The sequence below is a fragment of the Salmo salar genome, chromosome 04, assembly GCF_965601325.2.
Source record: "Salmo salar chromosome 04, fSalSal1, whole genome shotgun sequence".
NCBI lineage: Eukaryota > Metazoa > Chordata > Actinopteri > Salmoniformes > Salmonidae > Salmo > Salmo salar.
Genome location: NC_138294.1, coordinates 17,515,890 through 17,534,980, shown reverse-complemented (window position 1 = coordinate 17,534,980; position 19,091 = coordinate 17,515,890). Strand labels below are relative to the sequence as shown.

General features: G+C 43.5%; 1 protein-coding gene across 1 annotated transcript; it reads left to right on the top strand.

Moving 5' to 3' along the window:
- The first annotated feature begins 1,418 nt into the window (after positions 1–1,418).
- LOC106610335 (dickkopf-related protein 2) lies at positions 1,419–18,505 on the top strand. The gene is made up of 4 exons (XM_014209633.3): positions 1,419–2,032; positions 13,265–13,415; positions 14,135–14,275; positions 15,989–18,505. Exons 1-4 carry the CDS (start codon positions 1,832–1,834, stop codon positions 16,237–16,239), a joined length of 744 nt encoding a protein of 247 aa, XP_014065108.2. The 5' UTR covers positions 1,419–1,831; the 3' UTR covers positions 16,240–18,505.
- Positions 18,506–19,091: the final 586 nt, after the last annotated feature.

Here is a 19,091-nt window from a genome sequence, read left to right as displayed (position 1 = left end):
GTGTGTGTGTGTGTGTGTGTGTGTGTGTGTGTGTGTGTGTGTGTGTGTGTGTGTGTGTGTGTGTGTGTGTGTACTAGAGCATTGCACATACCATAGAGAGTTTGCGGGTGCAGCATGCTGGTTTCGGTAACAGGCTCTTCATCGTTTATGTTGATAAGGCAGCTGTAGTTCTTGATTAACATGCACTGTGGTTTCTGCTGCTGAATCATATGTTCCATTAATTATCTTTAGAGACAGAAAAACATCCAGGTCACTGATAGATATATGAGTGTCTGGTTGATGACGTTTGGCTGATTTCTACAGATTCCCTTATCAGGAATGATTATGAATATTTGGTTTCTGGGCCCGTATTCACAAAGCATCTCAGAGTAGGAGTGCTGATCTAGGATCAGGTCTCCCCTGTCAATATAACCCTATTAATTGTCATCTAAAATGCAAAACTGATGCTAGATCAGCACAATGATTCTTCGTTCTACAGATCTCACAATTCTCGATAGCATAATTCTAGATAAGTTTATATTCCCGATGGCCTTCACCTAAAGTAAGTATACATGTATTGTTCAATGTGCCTTAGCACTCCAAAATCATATAGGCACCTTACCTTACCAGTTCAAGACTGTTGTGATGTTATCGAACCATCATGAACATAGGTTATTCTGATGCAGGGACCATACACCCAGATATCTAACAAAAGGAGTCTCTATATGTTAGGTATATCACTAACCATATCACTGAGAACATTCCTCGCATCATGAGGGAAGCCTTTCCCATTGGCCAAAACAATGGTTATCTGATTGTCTTATACAAGCTATTTTTGTGAATACCGATTTAAATTGGTGGTGTCAATGAGTCCAAGCCACATCACCCCATATAATTAAGGTGGGAAAGATAAGTTAGTATGCCAACCTGAACCTCATGAACCATGTCATAGAAGGCTACATTTGTATTGCAACCAGATCCACATACCATAGATAAAAATTCCAATAAAATACCTCATTACAAGTACATAAGCACATTATGACTATAGGCCTATTGGAAATAAATGTGTTTTGTGGTGTTTTTATTTTTTAAATAATAATTAGATACTTGTCCATTACATGAAGGTGTGATGGAGGTTACAGACCAAGAAAAATTTGGACAATCTATCTGAAGTTTTATTCATTCCTCTCTTTCATTTCCTTTGCCCCCAACCGTCTCGTTATAAAAAAGGTCAGCACACACAGTTAAACTATACAGTGTATAATTTTATAGGTTTTTCCCCAACAGGGCTTCTGGTGCAGGCGTCTGGGACCAGTCTGGGACGGGGGCTCGAGACGACAATGCGCAGCGCGCACGTACAGATCGGTTTCAGTCTTTGTCAGTTCTGAATGGGGGCGGAGGAAGTAAACCCATTAGAATCCTATAAAAAGAAAGTATCCGAGATCATAAAATATCAGGCTGCCGCACTAAGCATTCACTTACTGCCAGAGAGACAGACTGGAAGTCGCTTGTCAAGTTTCACCCTGACCTTGTGAGCGTCAGCGTTTTTTTATTCATTGAAGCTCATCATTTTGATTTGATTTTTAGATTGAGCTATTGGTGTTGCCATAAAAGTGGCATTTATGTCGATGGCAATAACCCGTTTCCTTTTCTGATTCGTTGAAAAGAGAACACTTACCGTTATTGACTTTATTTGCAAGCGGTCAACTTAACCACATGGACACAGTGTAACAGAGCGCGCGTTTCTGTGATACCTTTATGCGTAATTGGCTAGGTCCGGGTCGCCCGCTTTATCCTATTCGAATCAGTTTTTATTTTTTGGGCAACATTTCTAAACAATTGTTTCCCAAGGATGCTCGTCCTGAGTCGGAATAGATTCTGGTGTGTTTTCGCGCTGCTTGTCGCGGCCTTGAGGATGGGAGAGTCGCAGAGAGCAGAGCGCTCCAAGCCAAACTCCATCAAAGCGGCTCTGTTGGGAGAGCCCACGCCGGCCACGAACCGTTCAGCCAACCTCCAACCCGGGATCACCAAGAAAGGCAACATCCTTGCGCAGGTAATCTCATCGTTCTCTTTTGATTTACACACATATTACTGTAGTTATGATTTGATTGTAACAACTTTTGGCGAGGACATTGGTAATAATAATTTATAATCGTATTGGTATAAGTATTTTAGATGTCTCCGTTTTGCCTTTAAATGGCAGGTTACAACTGTTCCAATACATGCGTTTTTGCTTTACGCATGCCCCCAAACATTGCGCGAGGTGCCCAACTGCCCATGGAAGTTTTTTGACGAGAACTAAAATAGCGGTATCAGCCCCTGTACCATGAAAACTCCTCTCATGTGTGAATCGTTATTGGAAATTACAGGGATTGGACCCCTCATAAACCTTAATTGCATCTCAGACCTTGACGCCACTGTCGGGTCCAACACGCTTCCAAGGCAAATCATTAACATGATCAGTAGAAATGTGAGAGAAAGTAAGTTAACACCGAGGATTATTTTCTGTCTGGTTCTTAATGTCATTAAACCGCTCCAGACGCTTTCTGGAATTATTAGACGGAACTGTGGGCTGAGTGTGAAGGATACTCTTACCGACCACTTAATATGCACTCCAAGTGTTATCAGTTCCTGCTGTTTCAACACAGTGGGGAATTAGCCTGGCTGTCTGCATAGGCCTAGTGCCTCGGGGTAAAGAGCTACACAGTAGTAGAAAAAGTAACCAATTGTCATACTTGACTAAAAGTCAAGATACCTTAATAGAAAATGACTAAAGTAAAAGTGAAAGTCACCCAGTAAAATACTACTTGAGCAAAAGTCTACAAGTATTTCAATTTAAATATAATTGTATCAAAAGTAAATGTAATTGCAAAAATATACTTAATTAAAAGTATAAATCATTTCAAATTCCTTATATTAAGCAAACCAGACGGTGCCACTTAAATGTTTTTAAAGTGTCGATTACAAGGGGCACATTCCAATACCCCAACATAATTTACAAACGAAGCATATGTGTTTAGTGAGTCCGCCAGATCAGCGGCAATAGGGATGACCAGGGATGTTCTCTTGATAAGTCCGTGAATCGGATCATTTTCCTATTCTGCTAAGCATTCAAAATGTAACGAGAAAAGGTATGGAGTACAATGTACATTATTTTCTTTAGGAATGTAGTGAAGTAAAAGTTTTCAAAAATATAAATAGTAAAGTACAGATATGCCCAAAAATACTTAAATAGTACTTTAAAGTATTTTTATTTAAGTACTTTATACCACTGGAGCTACGCTATAGTTTGGTTCATTGTAGAAAAGCATTCTACCTAATTAGTTATCCAATTGTTTTATTGAAACTGGATCTCAGGTGCCATACTGTATGTTTAGGTATATAATGTGTTCATACTGTATGTTTAGGTATATAATGTGTTCATACTGTATGTTTAGGTATATAATGTGTTCATACTGTATGTTTAGGTATATAATGTGTTCATACTGTATGTTTAGGTATATAATGTGTTCATACTGTATGTTTAGGTATATAATGTGTTCATACTGTATGTTTAGGTATATAATGTGTTCATACTGTATGTTTAGGTATATAATGTGTTCATACTGTATGTTTAGGTATATAATGTTTTCATACTGCATGTTTAGGTATGTAATGTTTTCAAACTGTATGTTTAGGTATATAATGTGTTCATACTGTATGTTTAGGTATATAATGTGTTCATACTGTATGTTTAGGTATATAATGTGTTCATACTGTATGTTTAGGTATATAATGTGTTCATACTGTATGTTTAGGTATATAATGTTTTCATACTGCATGTTTAGGTATGTAATGTTTTCATACTGTATGTTTAGGTATATAATGTGTTCATACTGTATGTTTAGGTATATAATGTGTTCATACTGTATGTTTAGGTATATAATGTGTTCATATTTTGTAGGTGAAGTTAAATAGGCTACACATATAAATAGCCCTCCCTCCCTCCCTCCCTCCCTCTCCCTCCCTCCCCTCCCTCCCCTCCCTCCCCTCCCTCCCCTCCCCCTCCCCTCTGTACCCCACCTGCTGTCTCGACCTCTGAATGCTCGGCTATGAAAAGTCAACTGACATTTACTCCTGAGGTGCTGACCTGTTGCACTGTCTACAACCACAGTGATTATTATTTGACCCTGCTGGTCACCTTTGAACGTTTGAAAATCTTGAAGAACGACCTGGCCTTAATGGTCATGTACTCTTATAATCTCCACTTGGCACAGACAGAAGAGCTGTGGTTTTTACCTAGGTTCCTGCCTTTCTAGGGAGTTTCTCCAAGCCACGGTGCTTCTACATCTGCATTGCTTGCTGTTTGGGGTTTTAGGCTGGGTTTCTGTACAAGCACTTTGTGAAATCTGCTGATGTAAAAAGGGCTTTATAAATACATTTGATTTGAATTTTGACATATTTTCATGAGACTATTTATGAATGTTTTATGACGTAAATTAATATGAAAGTTGACAAAATTAGTTTAGATGTTTTTTTTTTTGTTGCTTTGTTATCAAATGTAAAAGGAAACACTGTTTATGTAATTTCTGGAATCTTCTTGAACAGTAGATGGCGCCACATTTCTGTTTTCCCCTGCTACACATTTTAAGCCAGCGTTTCACATAAAAAAAAAGATAATTTCAACTCAACAGAGAAGAAACAGCTGATTCTCTTTGTCTTTTACAATCAAAGTGTTTATACCAGGGTAACTACTGGTTGGCTACAGTTTAGCTTTGGCTTGGACTAGTGTCTGCTGTAGGCTTATATAGGTCTCCAGAATGTCACTTGGAATGATACCAGTGGATGAAGTGGATATGCCTGTCTGTAGCCTATGTAGGGAGCTGTGTGTGTGTGTGTGTGTGTGTGTGTGTGTGTGTGTGTGTGTGTGTGTGTGTGTGTGTGTGTGTGTGTGTGTGTGTGTGTGTGTGTGTGTGTGTGTGTGTGTGTGTGTGTGTGTGTGTGTGTGTGTGTGTGTGTGTGTGTGGACACTGTAGTGTGGGAGCTGCTCCCTACTGCTGAGAGCACTGTTCTGAGATCCTACCACTCAGACAGTGAGGATTAAAGGGAATAGCTTCAGTCTCTTCTGTGTAGTGGGAACCGTTCCAGCCAACAGAGCTGTGCCAGACCTCTGTTTAAATGTCTGCTTACAACTTTGCCATTGCAATAAACTGGAGTGGTTTGGATAGAATGGACCACTGGGGATGAGTGTGTGTATGTGTGGAGACCACCACCATACTGTTATAAGAGTGAAATGCCACGGCACATTTAGATGGCTAATGGTTTCAATGGGAGGTGGTCTGTCTCCCCGTCTCTCCTGTCTGCTAGAATGGTTTCCAACATTGTAACGTTACAGCCAGCACTCAACAACAGCATAGACATGAATCACGGGCCACAGGCAAACTCTATTGACCTGCTGTGTGGCATCTGAAGTGGTTGTTTTTGATGTAAATCAAAGGTAACGAACCTTGAAGTCTTCATGGGCTTTTAATTGGCAACGTGTGGCATCGATTTGTGATGGCTTATAGGAGCTTTTGTTATAGTGTGGATGATACTGAGCAGTCAACCATGCAAATAGTGGGTCATGGTGATTGCTTTGTTTGCGACTAAAGGTCCTCACTAGCTTTTTATGTTAGATGATATACTCATAATGAACAATTTACTCTATAGAGAATGGCCTGACTCTGAAGTGAACCTGCCTTGATTTTTTGATTTGCACCAACACTTATCCGGTGATCAGGGTGCCTGCCGGGCCAGAGACATGCGGTGGGTCAGAGACATGCGGTGGGTCAGAGACATGCGGTGGGTCGGAGACATGAGGTGGGTCAGAGACATGCGGTGGGTCAGAGACATGGGCCGGGCCAGAGACATGCGGTGGGTCAGAGACATGCGGTGGGTCAGAGACATGCGGTGGGTCAGAGACATGGGCCGGGTCAGAGACATGCGGTGGGTCAGAGACATGCGGTGGGTCAGAGACATGAGGTGGGTCAGAGACATGCGGTGGGTCAGAGACATGGGCCGGGCCAGAGACATGCGGTGGGTCAGAGACATGGGCCGGGTCAGAGACATGCGGTGGGTCAGAGACATGCGGTGGGTCAGAGACATGCGGTGGGTCAGAGCTGTGTGGGTCAGAGACATGCGGTGGGTCATAGACATGGGGTGGGTCAGAGACATGCGGTGGGTCAGAGACATGCGGTGGGTCAGAGACATGCGGTGGGTCAGAGACATGCGGTGGGTCAGAGACATGCGGTGGGTCAGAGACATGCGGTGGGTCAGAGACATGTGGTGGGTCAGAGACATGCGGTGGGTTAGAGACGTGTGGTGGGTCAGAGCTGTGTGGGTCAGAGACATGTGGTGGGTCAGAGCTGTGTGGGTCAGAGACATGTGGTGGGTCAGAGACATGGGCCGGGTCAGAGACATGCGGTGGGTCAGAGACATGGGCCGGGTCAGAGACATGCGGTGGGTCAGAGACATGGGCCGGGTCAGAGACATGTGGTGGGTCAGAGACATGGGCCGGGTCAGAGACATGCGGTGGGTTAGAGCTGCGTGGGGGGCATCAGTGGAAAGCGGTGGTGTGAAACCTCACATTTTATAACCAATCTCTTCTGGCTGAACCTTGGCTTTCTCTACCCTGTAGATCTATGAAGACGTTGGTGTAATGTTGAGGTCGTTATAATTCGTGATGAAGCGTTGGCAGAATATTACACCTTTCTTCACAGAGGCAGTGGATCAGGACATGAGTGATCGTCCGCCTATAACATTTCTAAACTTCACAGTTTGAGAGACTATCGCCATAATTCACCATCACATCCATTTCGTCACTTTCCCACATTTCTCCCTCAGATTCCTCCAACAGCAGACCTCCTCAAAAGAATGGTGTTCATTTTTTATACAGCATTATTCAGGCTGTTGAAATGTATTCCTTCAGGGCCTCCAATTCTCCGACATGAAAGGATATGCGAAAGATTGCAACATAAGCTCTCAATAAATCACCCCCACTGGCTCACTTTCAAAAGTCACAAATTAGAGACGGGGAGTCGGGGAGGGGAGCACGGCGGCCACCCAGAGAAGCCTGCAGGAAACCCGGGTGTAATTTGGGGTTTAAATGGTCAGATTAGTAAATTTGGGCTCTATCCAACATGTCAAAGCTATTGGTGGATCTATATAGGAAGTACCATGACAGCCTAATGTGTTTTTGTTTCCCTCGGCTGTTGATAAAGTTTTGCACTGACTTTGCCGCTCTCCGCTCTGGCTGACTATAAATGTCACATGAATCACTTTGCGCTCCAACCTCAAGGTCAGGTTGTGACTGTCCCAAGTGATTCAATCATTACAATTAAGACAAGCTGCATGGGTGTGTGGCTCCGTCCCCTATTCCCCCTCACATTGAATTGACTTGAGTGAAACCAAACCGAAGTAACGCAAAGTAAAAGGCCCTCTTGACTGGGAGATGTTCAGACCCAATGCTCCTGGGTGGCCACTGGTTCCCAGTAAGTTAGAGAACCAGTACAGATGGATGGTATGGGCAGGGAACGTTCACCACCCTAACCTCTGAACCCACAAGGGGAAGTGGAGGCATGCGTACAGTAACAGTGGTTGGCTGTTTCTACCAGTGCCTGGACATCCATATAGTTTTAAGTAGTCTTAAAACTGTGTTTAATTCAACACAGAGATTATTTTAACAAGCCAGGACCGAATCGCTTAGGCTCCCCCTGTAAAAGTTGAGCGCTAGGTCCCCTCTCTTCCCCCCCTCTCGCCCCGCCAGCGCCCCGCCCTACCCCCTCCAGGGTTAAGTAACTGTTTAGTGATCTTAACGATCTGAGAGGGGGAAACAAAGCAGGCCGAGGTGTGAGTGCTTGTTAGCGCTAGGCTAGCCGCCGTCAAGGCTCCGTCTCCTCCGTCTCAGGGGTCCGGCGGGTCTCCTGGCTGTCTCTCAGCCCTCCAGTCAGGGGGGCCCAGCAGGTCTCCTGGCTGTCTCTCACCCCTCCAGTCAGCAGGCCCTGGGGGGCGAGTGTGGGCCCCAGATGGGCCATAATGGATATCAGGGGCCCTAGCAGGCCAGCAGAGTATCCTGAGGGGAATTCATTTCACTTCCCTCTGTACTTAGACCTGTTAATGAGAGTCAGGAGACACAGAGCCCTTCTCTATCCACAGGCTAACACCTCACAGCTACACCCAGCTCTGACTGGGGTTTCCGGCTCAGTCATGTGCCCTTCTTTTGATCGCTGCTGTAGGGCCAATATGGTTCTGAGTGTATTTAAAGAGTTAGGACATTGAGGTTTCTGCATTCTGATACGTTTCCATGACACTTCAACGCTCTACGCTGAGTGTACAAAACATTAAGAACACCTGCTCTTTTCATGACCAGGTGAATCCAGGTGGAAGCTTTGATCCCTTATTGATGTCACCTGTTAAATCTACTTCAATCAGTGTAGATGAAGGGGAGGAGACAGGTTAAATAAGGATTTTTAAGCATTGAGACTATTGAGACATGGATTGTGAATGTGTGGCGTTCAGAGGGTGAATGGGCAAGACAAAAGATTGAAGTGCCTTTGAACGGGGCATGGTACAGTAGTAGGTACCAGGCGCACCGGTTTCAGTCAAAAACGGTGACGCTGCTGGGTTTTTAATGTACAACAGTTTCCGGTGTGTGTCAAGAATGGTCCACCACCCAAAGGACATCCAGCCAACTTGACACAACTTTGGGAAGCATTGGAGTCAACATGGACCAGCATCCCTGTGGAACGCTTTTCGACAACTTGTAGAGTCCATGCCCCGACTAACTGAGGCTGTTCTGAGGGCAAAAGGTGTTCCTAATGTTTTGTATACTCAGTGTACGGCAGCCATGTTAGCTCTCCATTAACATTACATGGGGAATATTTAAAAACATTTATGTAACTGAATGTCTGGAATTAGAACAATATACAAAATGTTCCAAGTTGACCCAACTCTCTAAATTCAGCACATGACTCTGGTGTAGCCTATCTGGAGACTCTGTCACCAGAGTCACAGACCGATACAATCCAGGATTTAACCCGTCAAAGACCTGTGTTTTGAGTGATGAAAGAGCCAAAGTTGTATTCTTAAGGTTCTTATGACGCGTACGTGTTTTATGCTGTCCCTTTGTTATCTGATACTGTGAGACCGTCTCTCCTTAGAGGGCAGAGGATGTTTGTTTACTTGGTGACATAGTTTATTAGACTCAGTGAAGCTCGGTGCTGCTGACCGTGATTACCAATCACAGTTTCAGGTTTCCATGCTTGATTATCCAAGGTCAAGTTCAATTGCCCTCCAAGTTCTCTTAACTGTGTGTGTGTGTGTGTGTGTGTGTGTGTGTGTGTGTGTGTGTGTGTGTGTGTGTGTGTGTGTGTGTGTGTGTGTGTGTGTGTGTGTGTGTGTGTGTGTGTGTGTGTGTGTGTGTGTGTGTGTGTGTGTGTGTGTGCGTGTGTGTATATTACTTACGCCATACTTTTAATCTTCTTAAGTGAATAGTGAGCAGAGCTCGCCTTTCTAACCAGACTTTTGATGTTTGAACGGTTTGAATATACATTCTGACAGTTGGCTAAATGACAGAATCTTACGTGTCACAGTTGCCCTGAAGTACAGTAGCTGCCTCATCTGCCGTGACTAGACTTGAGGTAAATAACACTCCACTAACTTTGTGTTGTGGTGTAAAGAACATGTGTTACACTCCTATCATATTATGATATCAGTCCTTAGGAATGACTGATGCTGGGTAAATACGGGCAAATACAGAGTAAGGGACAGGTTCAAAGACTCATGTATCCTGGAGTTAAACTGGTGTATGCTGGAGATTGCTCCCTCCCTCCCTCCCTCCCTCCCTCCCTCCCTCCCTCCCTCCCTCCCTCCCTCCCTCCCTTTACCTTCAAAGCCCAGGCCACTTATAACACCACGAGAGCAGCACGAGACAGGACTGGGGAGCCAGGGGCCTTCCCTCATCGCTCCGCGTCTGTCTCCCTCTTTATGGTGTAGCCTGCATGCCCAGAGAGGTACACAGCCCACTTCCTCTAACAGGGATAGCCTCTTGCTTTCATGTGATATGGTGCGTCTAGGGAAAATAGGGGACTGGGAGTGGCGGCGGCAAAAAAAAGTGGTCAATAAAGTCAGCTAGTGGAGTCGTGATCAAATGAGACGCATCCAAACGAAACCGCCGCCTCCCCTCAGAGGACCGTGGCGTCAATGAGGTGTTTTGAAATATGGCAAGATAAAGTGAGATTATCGGTCATTGGATTTCAAAGGGCTCCTGTGAAATGATGGAGGCTTGATGGAAGAGGTGAGGGAGGAAGGGGAGGGCCTTCCTACAGCAGAGTACAGTACAGCTCCACTGTAATCAATCCTAGACTGCTTAGCCAGGAACCACCTGCTAAAAATCTGAGAGACTGTATAGGGTACTGTAGGGCCAAGATATGTATCTTCACATTTCAAGATTAAAGGCTATTTTTCAACATCAGAACATAGCTACACACTTTCATGTGGTGTTGATCTCATTGGTCAATGCTTCAGAGCATTGTGAGGTTAACCAAGTCTTATTTCTTCTTCTCTTAGGGCTAGTTAATTGTTCATGGGCAGCAGAGTTGCCAACGACCGGATACAACCTAGCTTCCTTTTCCGCTGAAGACCGGATGTGGGAACTCCGCTCAGGCGTTTTCTTTCATGCCTGCTACATTAGGTTATGGGCAGCCACAGGCCTAAATTGATACCACTGAACTTGAGAACATGAACATGATCTGAAAGTCTTGGCTATGACGATGTCATTGTGGACATAGGCTAGCATGTAAAATACCCTGTTAGCTCTACATTACATTCGCCTCGCTTCACTGCAGGAGAAATTGGGCACAAGCCCAGTTCAGAAACACGTCAACCTTTTATGGTTGGAAGGACTTGCTTTTCCAAGACTTATCAAAACATTTCCAATTATTATTATTATTATTGCTTAATGGTTTCACTTCCAAGAACGCATTATTGCTTAAAGGTTATTAATCAATAATACTTTCTTGGAAATGTCTTGATAAGTCTTGGAAAAGCAAGTCCTTCCATACATAAAAGGTTGACCTGAGCTTCGATAACAGCTGTGGCACCATTTACGATATTACCGTGCTGCAACTTATTATTTTTCTGTTTCCTCTTATTGTCATCGTATTACTGGACGTTTATTCGTTTCTCCATGTGTTTTCAATGTGACAAACTCGACGTTGCTCACACAAGGTCCAAATACCTCTAAGCCTGTTCAGTTTATTTAAGCACATGGATTTTAAATAACATCTGATCTGAAGATATTGAGATATTCGGTTTTTGAGAGCCCGCTCGAACATGTGGTGTACATTTTCATTTAGCAACAAGGCCTGTTATGGTGACGTAACCCTTCTGAATCCTAATCCACGTTATTATTGTGACTGTAATGTGACTGTAATGATTTTCTGTTCTAGTATTCACATGTTTATTATTCAATGCTTTGCAATGGCGGTCAGTTCTTATGCAGATCTGTCAGTACAGCACCAGCCCGATGTAGGGCAGCCCAAACATGTTGCTATTACGTCAATCTAACATTGGACGGAGAAAACCTAAATAGGCTGTTCGTGGCGATGTCTGTTGTCATTGTTGTGCATTTTTGGGGTTGGTATTGTGTAGTTTATACAAAGTGGACACTAATGCATGTTGACGGGTGCCTGGTGGCTAGTGGCTGGTGGCATGTTGCCTGGTGGCTGGTGCCTGGTGGCTGATGTTGGAGTGGCCAGACCTCAGCAAAAGACTGAAACAGCCTCATCGATCGACTCTGGACTTTGTCCAAGGAGGAGTTGCTTGTGTACAGTACAGTGTCCCCTCTCACTCGACATGTTCAAAACCCTCTCACAACACTATATAATCTGACTATGATATTATTTCATTTGAACTCGTTTGCCCTCATACTCGTGCGACGCTGGGGGCTACCAGACGGTACGCCATGTGTAAAAAAAAAAAGTACAATCCCGTGGTTGTGTGTATTGCTGTATGCACTTGTTGTGAAAGTGAGCTTTCATTATGGCTGCCGTGTGGACTGTGGTTGAATGGTTGCTATGTTTATGGTCACACCGCGGTTCTTCCTCGGTCATCTCGGTTCACCTAAATCAATGTGTTCAGCAGACCCGGTTGGTGGCTGAGGACTGAAGGAAATCACATTGAATTGTTATCACGTTGCCATCGCTTCACCAGACTACGGCCTATGTCTCAGGCACTGTCTGAAATGGCATCCTATTGCCTAAATAGTAGACTTTTGACCAGGTGCCATTTCAGATCTCAGGGATCTTAGAGAATCAATCTGGGGAATTATGAGATGGAAAAGTAAGAAAAGGACCACGGATGCCAAATACTTGCTTTTCAAATCCCCAGGTACCCAATTAGAAAAACGGTTGGTCGCAAAACGGACTAACTCCATAGCCAAGTGGTGCTATTATCCAATGACTGCTTCATTGAACTATTTAGGCTTCTGAAAGCCATCTCGATATAGAGTGAACCTTGACTTGTGTTTTTCTTGGGCGGGGATACGGTAATGGCTCCATTGTTTGGAATATCTGAAGATATTCCTGGCCGTAGGTTGGCACGTAGAAGCTGAGTGAGAGGCAGCGAGAGGCAGCTGTCCCCCTTCTCTCTCTCTCTCTAGTCTACGGACTGTTTTCCACCGTTGGAAAAAGGTCTGGTTCTTCAGAAGGAATTCCTACAGAACACACTCTGCTAATCTGCTTACTGTCTTGAGCAATTTCTGTTGGACTTTTTAAAGCCGTCACATAAAAATGCCATGGGAGACAGGGAAATTAGTGACGGTTAGAAGTAGTGGAGTCTAGGAGTGGGGTTTATATGACTGTAAGTGGAACCAAAAGCGTTTTCCGTCATGTCTGGTAACCATTACCGACAAAACATTATGTTTTTTATGATGCAATTATAAAAAACGGCAACGTTATGGATGACAGGTTTGTTGCTAGTTAGCCTGAGTTGAACCGCAGTGTCACTGTTCCCTAACTAATGACTGTACGTGACCGCATTAGTGACCTTAGTCCAATACCTAGTGACCTCGTCCAGAGGTTTCAGACCTCTTGGCATAACCGCTAAGGGTTCGAGTCCCGGTCGGGGCTACCACCCTAATAAACCCCAATATTATCAGTTGATTTATTATTTTTAGGTTCCCAGCCCATGTGGGCTAACAAGACACTAATTGATACATACATGTGATCATTATCCATGATTCTGAATGTGTTTGTTTTGACATCTACAGGTGTACCCATGCAGCAGCGATAAGGAGTGCACTGTAGGAAGCTACTGCCACAGCCCTCAGCAAGCACCCTCCCGCTGTCTCACCTGCCGACGGAGGAAGAAGCGTTGCCATAGAGACGCCATGTGCTGCCCCAGCAACCGCTGCAGCAACTGTACGTTGTCTTGACTGACCTCTCTTACTTCTTAAGTCAGCATTTCTAAAGTCGGTGTGAAGTGAAAACTTGTCAGCACACCATGCCTCTGTCATATTACAAGAACATTCCTAACAGACATATTGGATGGGTGTCATGCAACAGAGAGGGATATCTATCTAGTACAGAGGAAATTTAAATGGGGCGGCAGGTAGCCTAGTGGTTAGAGCGTTGGGCCAGTAACCCGAAAGGTTGCTAGATCAAATCCCCGAGCTGACAAAGTAAAAATCTGTTGTTCTGCCCCTGAACAAGGCAGTGTTCCTAGGCCGTCATTGAAAATAAGAATTTGTTTTTAACTGACTTGCCTAGTTAAATAAAGGTTAAATAAAAAATGAGGGAGCAATTACATTTAAACCATATTGAACACATGCTTTCTACCCATAGGTCAGCACTGAATTCTCTGCTCTGTGTTCTCTGAGAGATGAACTGCAATAGACATGAATGATAACCACATGTACTAGTCACGGGGTAGCTGTAATGGCAATATGATCTCTAATAACACAAGTTAAACAACTGTCATTGACCAACCTCAACAGAAATTCATATAGAAGACGGAATATGACGCTGTATCTATCAAACCCTGGCTTGTCTTTAGCTGTAACGAAATCAAGTCAATCATGACTATGTGGTGGTTGAGCTCACCTCTAACTTCTCTCTCTCCGCTGGCCGTATCCATGTAGATGTCTGTGTCCCTATCTCGGAGAGCATCCTCTCACCTCACATCTCAGCCTTGGACGACCACAACAAGCTCTCCACCAAGGACAGCACTGTCGACTGGAAGAAGAGTGGGAAAGCAGCGCAAGCCAAACACTCTATTAAAGGTAGCCATTTCACCTACTTGTTATACAGCTGTAAACAGACCAGGGTTTAAATAGTATTTAAAATCTGCATAAAATGCTTTGAGTGTTCGATTGAGATTGCCTGGAGAGATGGGTGGGGTTTGTACTTCTGGAACTACTCCATTGGTTCCATTGTACCAGGCACGCTTAGTCAAGCACAGCTATAGTATTTGAAAGATCTTCGATACCAGTTGAACCCAGGTCTGAAGACTGCCTCTCGGCCTGGCCTGGGAGAAGATATAGAGTCATATGAAGGGATCTCTGTTTCCTTTTCCGATTTCGCAATCGCAATATCTCTGGCTGATCCTGGTCCACGGCGCTGAATCTCTGTTGTCCCTGTTCTCTGTTACTTGTCTGTAGTCACACGAAGTTAAAGAGACGCCAGTCCGCGAACGACCGCTATAATTACCCGCTAGCTCGTATATCAGCTGCGAACCTCAGAGACCACGGCTCAGCATGGGGGCCTGGCTGAGAGAAACCAAACCACAGTGGCCCCTTGCTGTTCCCCACGGCACCTACATAAACCAGGCATACAAACACTCTCGCTGACAGCACCACGCTGTCTCATATACATTTGTGAAACCACAGAATGTAGAGTTGGCGGGGTTCGTAGGGGTATTAATAACTGGAGTTATTATTGAGTCCCCTTTTGGCATTCGTTTTAGCCTGACTCAACAAGTGAATAGGCCTACACTTCGTATAAGCAGTGTTGTTGTCAATAAAGTTCTACCCTCTAATGAGACACCTTAATGGCGGTGCAATAAATGCCCTCTGGAGAAATGAATAGCCGCAATGCTAAAATGCCAGTATAAAAAGGGTGCGGTGTTTGAGGTCATTTTGAGTAAACGCTAGGCCTACTCACTTTTTAATTTGCGTCTGACTCTCATCTTGCTCGCCTCTGCAACTCAATTGCAGTGACATTGGAGGGAGAGTCGAGAGATCAACACAACATATTAAACATTCCATTCAGGCAGAGCACTGAGTGGGAACTTCATGTTGTTGATTGGAACTTCATTTCGAAACAAACCTCTTACAAGAAATTGAGGTTTTGCCAGAGTTACAGGACGGCTGGGGTGTGTCGAGAAAGCCCCTCTGGCACAGGGGAAACTGGGTTGTTTCACAGAAAACTTGCGTGACTAAATAACATGGATCATAAATATTTGTCGTACTAATTACATCCTTTGAAAGACTATATAAACCTGTAATATAAACCTCCTGCCAAGAATATCAAGTTCTACCTGAAATAGGTTAATTTAGTTGATAAATCTAAGGACATTTCACTAATTTCCACTAATATAATAGCCCTGTAATGTAATTTGAATTGAGATGAAAAGAAAGCTTAAGGTATGTTTGAGCTCTTTCCTATGGAAATCAAAACAAAGATAATGGGCATTTCCTGTGGCTTAGTAGTTGGGGGATTTTCCCTGTAGAGTGTACTGTACCTTTCACATGTAAGAGCATGATTACTCTCTACAAATTGATGAATGGCCATGAATTGTCCATACTCTAAATAAGGAATGGTAATAGAGTCCACAGTAGATTATATAGTATTCTATACTAGTACATGCAGTAAAGGATCAGAGTATATCAATACATGCTGAAAAGTAAAAAAAGGTCTATGTTTTGCATGTGCACCCTACATCTTCCCTCATAGTAGTCCATGTTAAGACTCCTTTCTCTCCATCCCTTGACCAGGACACGAGGGCGACCCGTGCCTGCGCTCGTCAGACTGCTCCGTGGGCTACTGCTGCGCTCGCCACTTCTGGACCAAGATCTGCAAGCCGGTGCTGCGGCAGGGCGAGGTGTGCACCAAGCAGAGGAAGAAGGGCTCCCACGGCCTGGAGATCTTCCAGCGCTGCGACTGTGCCAAGGGCCTCTCCTGCAAGGTCTGGAAGGATGCCACCTCCTCCTCCAAGTCCAGGCTTCACATGTGCCAGAGGATCTGAAGGGTGAGGCAGGGCTGTCCGCCGAGGCCTTTCTCTTTGTCTTCCTCCGACCTGCTTTCGGGGGAGGAGAACCAGGAGATGACATGAGATGAGAGACTGGGAAAGAGAGATTAAGAGAGTGAATGGAAGATGTTAAGGGCTGGTTGATACCCAGCAAACTAAAGCAAAGAAGAAGGTTCTTCTGAGAACATTTGGCACCGTTCCATGTATGATCCTTCCTGTTTGGTTGTGTTCCAGCTCAGAACATTCCCACAAAGTTCTGAGAATGTTGCATTCATCATTAAGTTGTTCAGCGGGTTCTCGAGGACTTTATGCAAAATAACTTCTTTATGTCGAAGGCTCTTCACAAAGTTGGATGTGGTTTATGTACAAGTTCCTTAAAATGTTGCATATATTTTCACATCATGAAAAGAAAAGACATATCTTTATTACAGCCATCATTAACCAATGGCATAGAAACATCATCCTCTTCCTGTCTATCCTTATGAAGGCAAGACTGCTGTGATGCACCCTTTGTTTACTAGTTCTGTTTGTTTTTGGCACATATGTCACATATGATATTTTCACACTAAGGGAATGACAGAACCCCAGCTAACCGATACAAGCTCTATTGTAATCTCACTATTCTGATTCTATTTGTAACGTTCACTCCAATAGTGTAACCAATGTGGGAATCTCCAAACGAATAGTCGCCTACAATAACAATGACTCTCAAACCAACATGTAGGCTCAACCATGCTAGTAAAGAACAAAAAGCATATATGTTTTGTATAGATTATGAACATAGATATACAGGTTACTGTCAAAATAACGGAAACACCAACATAAAGTGTTTCAATAGGCCGTTGAGCAACCACGATCCAGAACAGCTTCAGTGCACCTCGGCATAGATTTTACAAGTGTCTGGAACTCTATTGGAGGGATGTGAGATGAGTCTTCCAGAAGAAATTCCATCATTTGGTGTTTTGTTGATGGTGGTGGAAAATACTGTCTCAGGCACCGCTCCAGAATCTCGCATAAGTGTTCATTTGGGTTGAGAACTCGCCTGGATTTGTCTCAGTTGAGTCTAAGTGTAGACGTATGCCATAGTAAGGCTATTAAGAGCCTGGAATCCAAACATGTTTAGTTTTCTATATTTTGATAGAATCCAGGCTAGAATCCAAACATATTCAGTTTGATTGCAGGCTAGAATCCAAAGAGATTCAGTTTGATTGGTTCAACCACAGGACTGGAGGGTCAGTGGTGTAGAACTGATACCAGACCCCAAAGTGCCTCTAGTCTTCAAATGACATCCATATGACTGGAGCTGAGACCACAACCAGGAATCCAGGAATTCAATCAGGACATATTGAACACATGGTTTTATCTGTTACTACTACTTACAATTCCTGAAAATATTACCGTAATTGCAAATATGCCCAATAACCTTTTGGTATTTCCCCCAACATTTGCAATCTGTATTCAATTAATAATTTCACTATACAATACCTATGAAATGTGACCTGCACCTTCTAGAATGTTTTCATCTTTTTTATTTCTCATGAGTCTGGGAAAATGCTTACTTTTTACACGTCTTACTGGATGTACAGTGTACCTACCTGCTCATTGTTTTTCAATATTAGATGATTTTCAATGATAAACTTAACCAGTTGTTCACAGTACATAGTCAATGCAATAATATGTACCTCCATTTTGTTTTACGTTTGTTTTCCAGGCACCATTTCCAACAGTTTTCTAACTTCAATAAGCTCTTATATTGTATATAATGTGGAAACGATTGAAATTGTATTTAAGAATCAATGTATATCATGTACAGATAATAATAAACATTAGAAAGATATTAAGGTAACAACAAAAATGACTGGGTGAGATGATTAAAAGGGGACATTGCAGCAAGGTTAGTTCAAGTCTGTCGCGTCGGCACTGGTGGCCCTGGGTGGGCTTGGCCCCAATCAGATTGTGCGGTGTTTATAGGCTCTCTACTTGTCAGTGTTCCAAACGGGACATTATTGGTATTTTTACCTAAACATGCAAATACCATCAGATAGATTTCATAGCAAGCTGGAATGACGTTCATATGAACTGGAATGACATTCACTTTCATGGGATGGGTGGCCAAAAATAACTAACTGAAAGCCACACACCCAATAAGCCACGAATACGATCGCATTGAGGCAAATGTCACTGTCCTACTGTTTTCAGCAGATATTTTCTGTGCATTTACAGTGATGGATGAATAAATAAAGAATGTATTTTGTATTACAAACGACTTGTTACTTTACTATTATCAATAGTTGATACCGGAACACTCTGAACACTGTTTAGTAGGCCTATAAAAAGGTGCTATCTAGAACCTAAAAGGGTTCTTCAAAGGGTTCTCATATGGGGGCAGCCAAAGAACCCTTTGAAGAACCCTTTTCGGTTTCAGGTAGAATGCTTTTTGGTTCAATGTAGAACCCTTTCCACAGAGGGTTCTACATGGAACCCCAAATGGTTTTACCTGGAACCAAAAAGGGTTCTCCTATGGGGACAGCCGAATAACACTTTTTGAACCCTTTTTTCTAAGAGTGTATAGGCTACTGCAGTTTCCCAAACCTCCATCTTGTTCCTTATTTGATACAATACAAGCACACCTGATTCAAATATCCAACTAATCACCAAGCCCTTCATTAGTGGTCCGCTGTAGCTCATTTGGTAGAGCATGGCACTTGCAATAGTGGGTTTGATTCCCAGGACCACCCATACATGTAAAATACAAAATATAAAAACATGACTGTAAGTTGCTTTGGATAAAAACTGCCTGCTTATGGCGAATATTATTATTAGTTCAGCTTATCACCAGGCTCTTCATT

Bases quoted from the DNA above. Each gene is read 5' to 3' on its own strand.
- LOC106610335 (XM_014209633.3), top strand. From the start codon at position 1,832: ATGCTCGTCCTGAGTCGGAATAGATTCTGGTGTGTTTTCGCGCTGCTT. The intron at 2,033-13,264 runs GTAATCTCATCG...TGACATCTACAG, and splicing joins AAGGCAACATCCTTGCGCAG to GTGTACCCATGCAGCAGCGA. The intron at 14,276-15,988 runs GTAGCCATTTCA...TCCCTTGACCAG, and splicing joins AGCCAAACACTCTATTAAAG to GACACGAGGGCGACCCGTGC.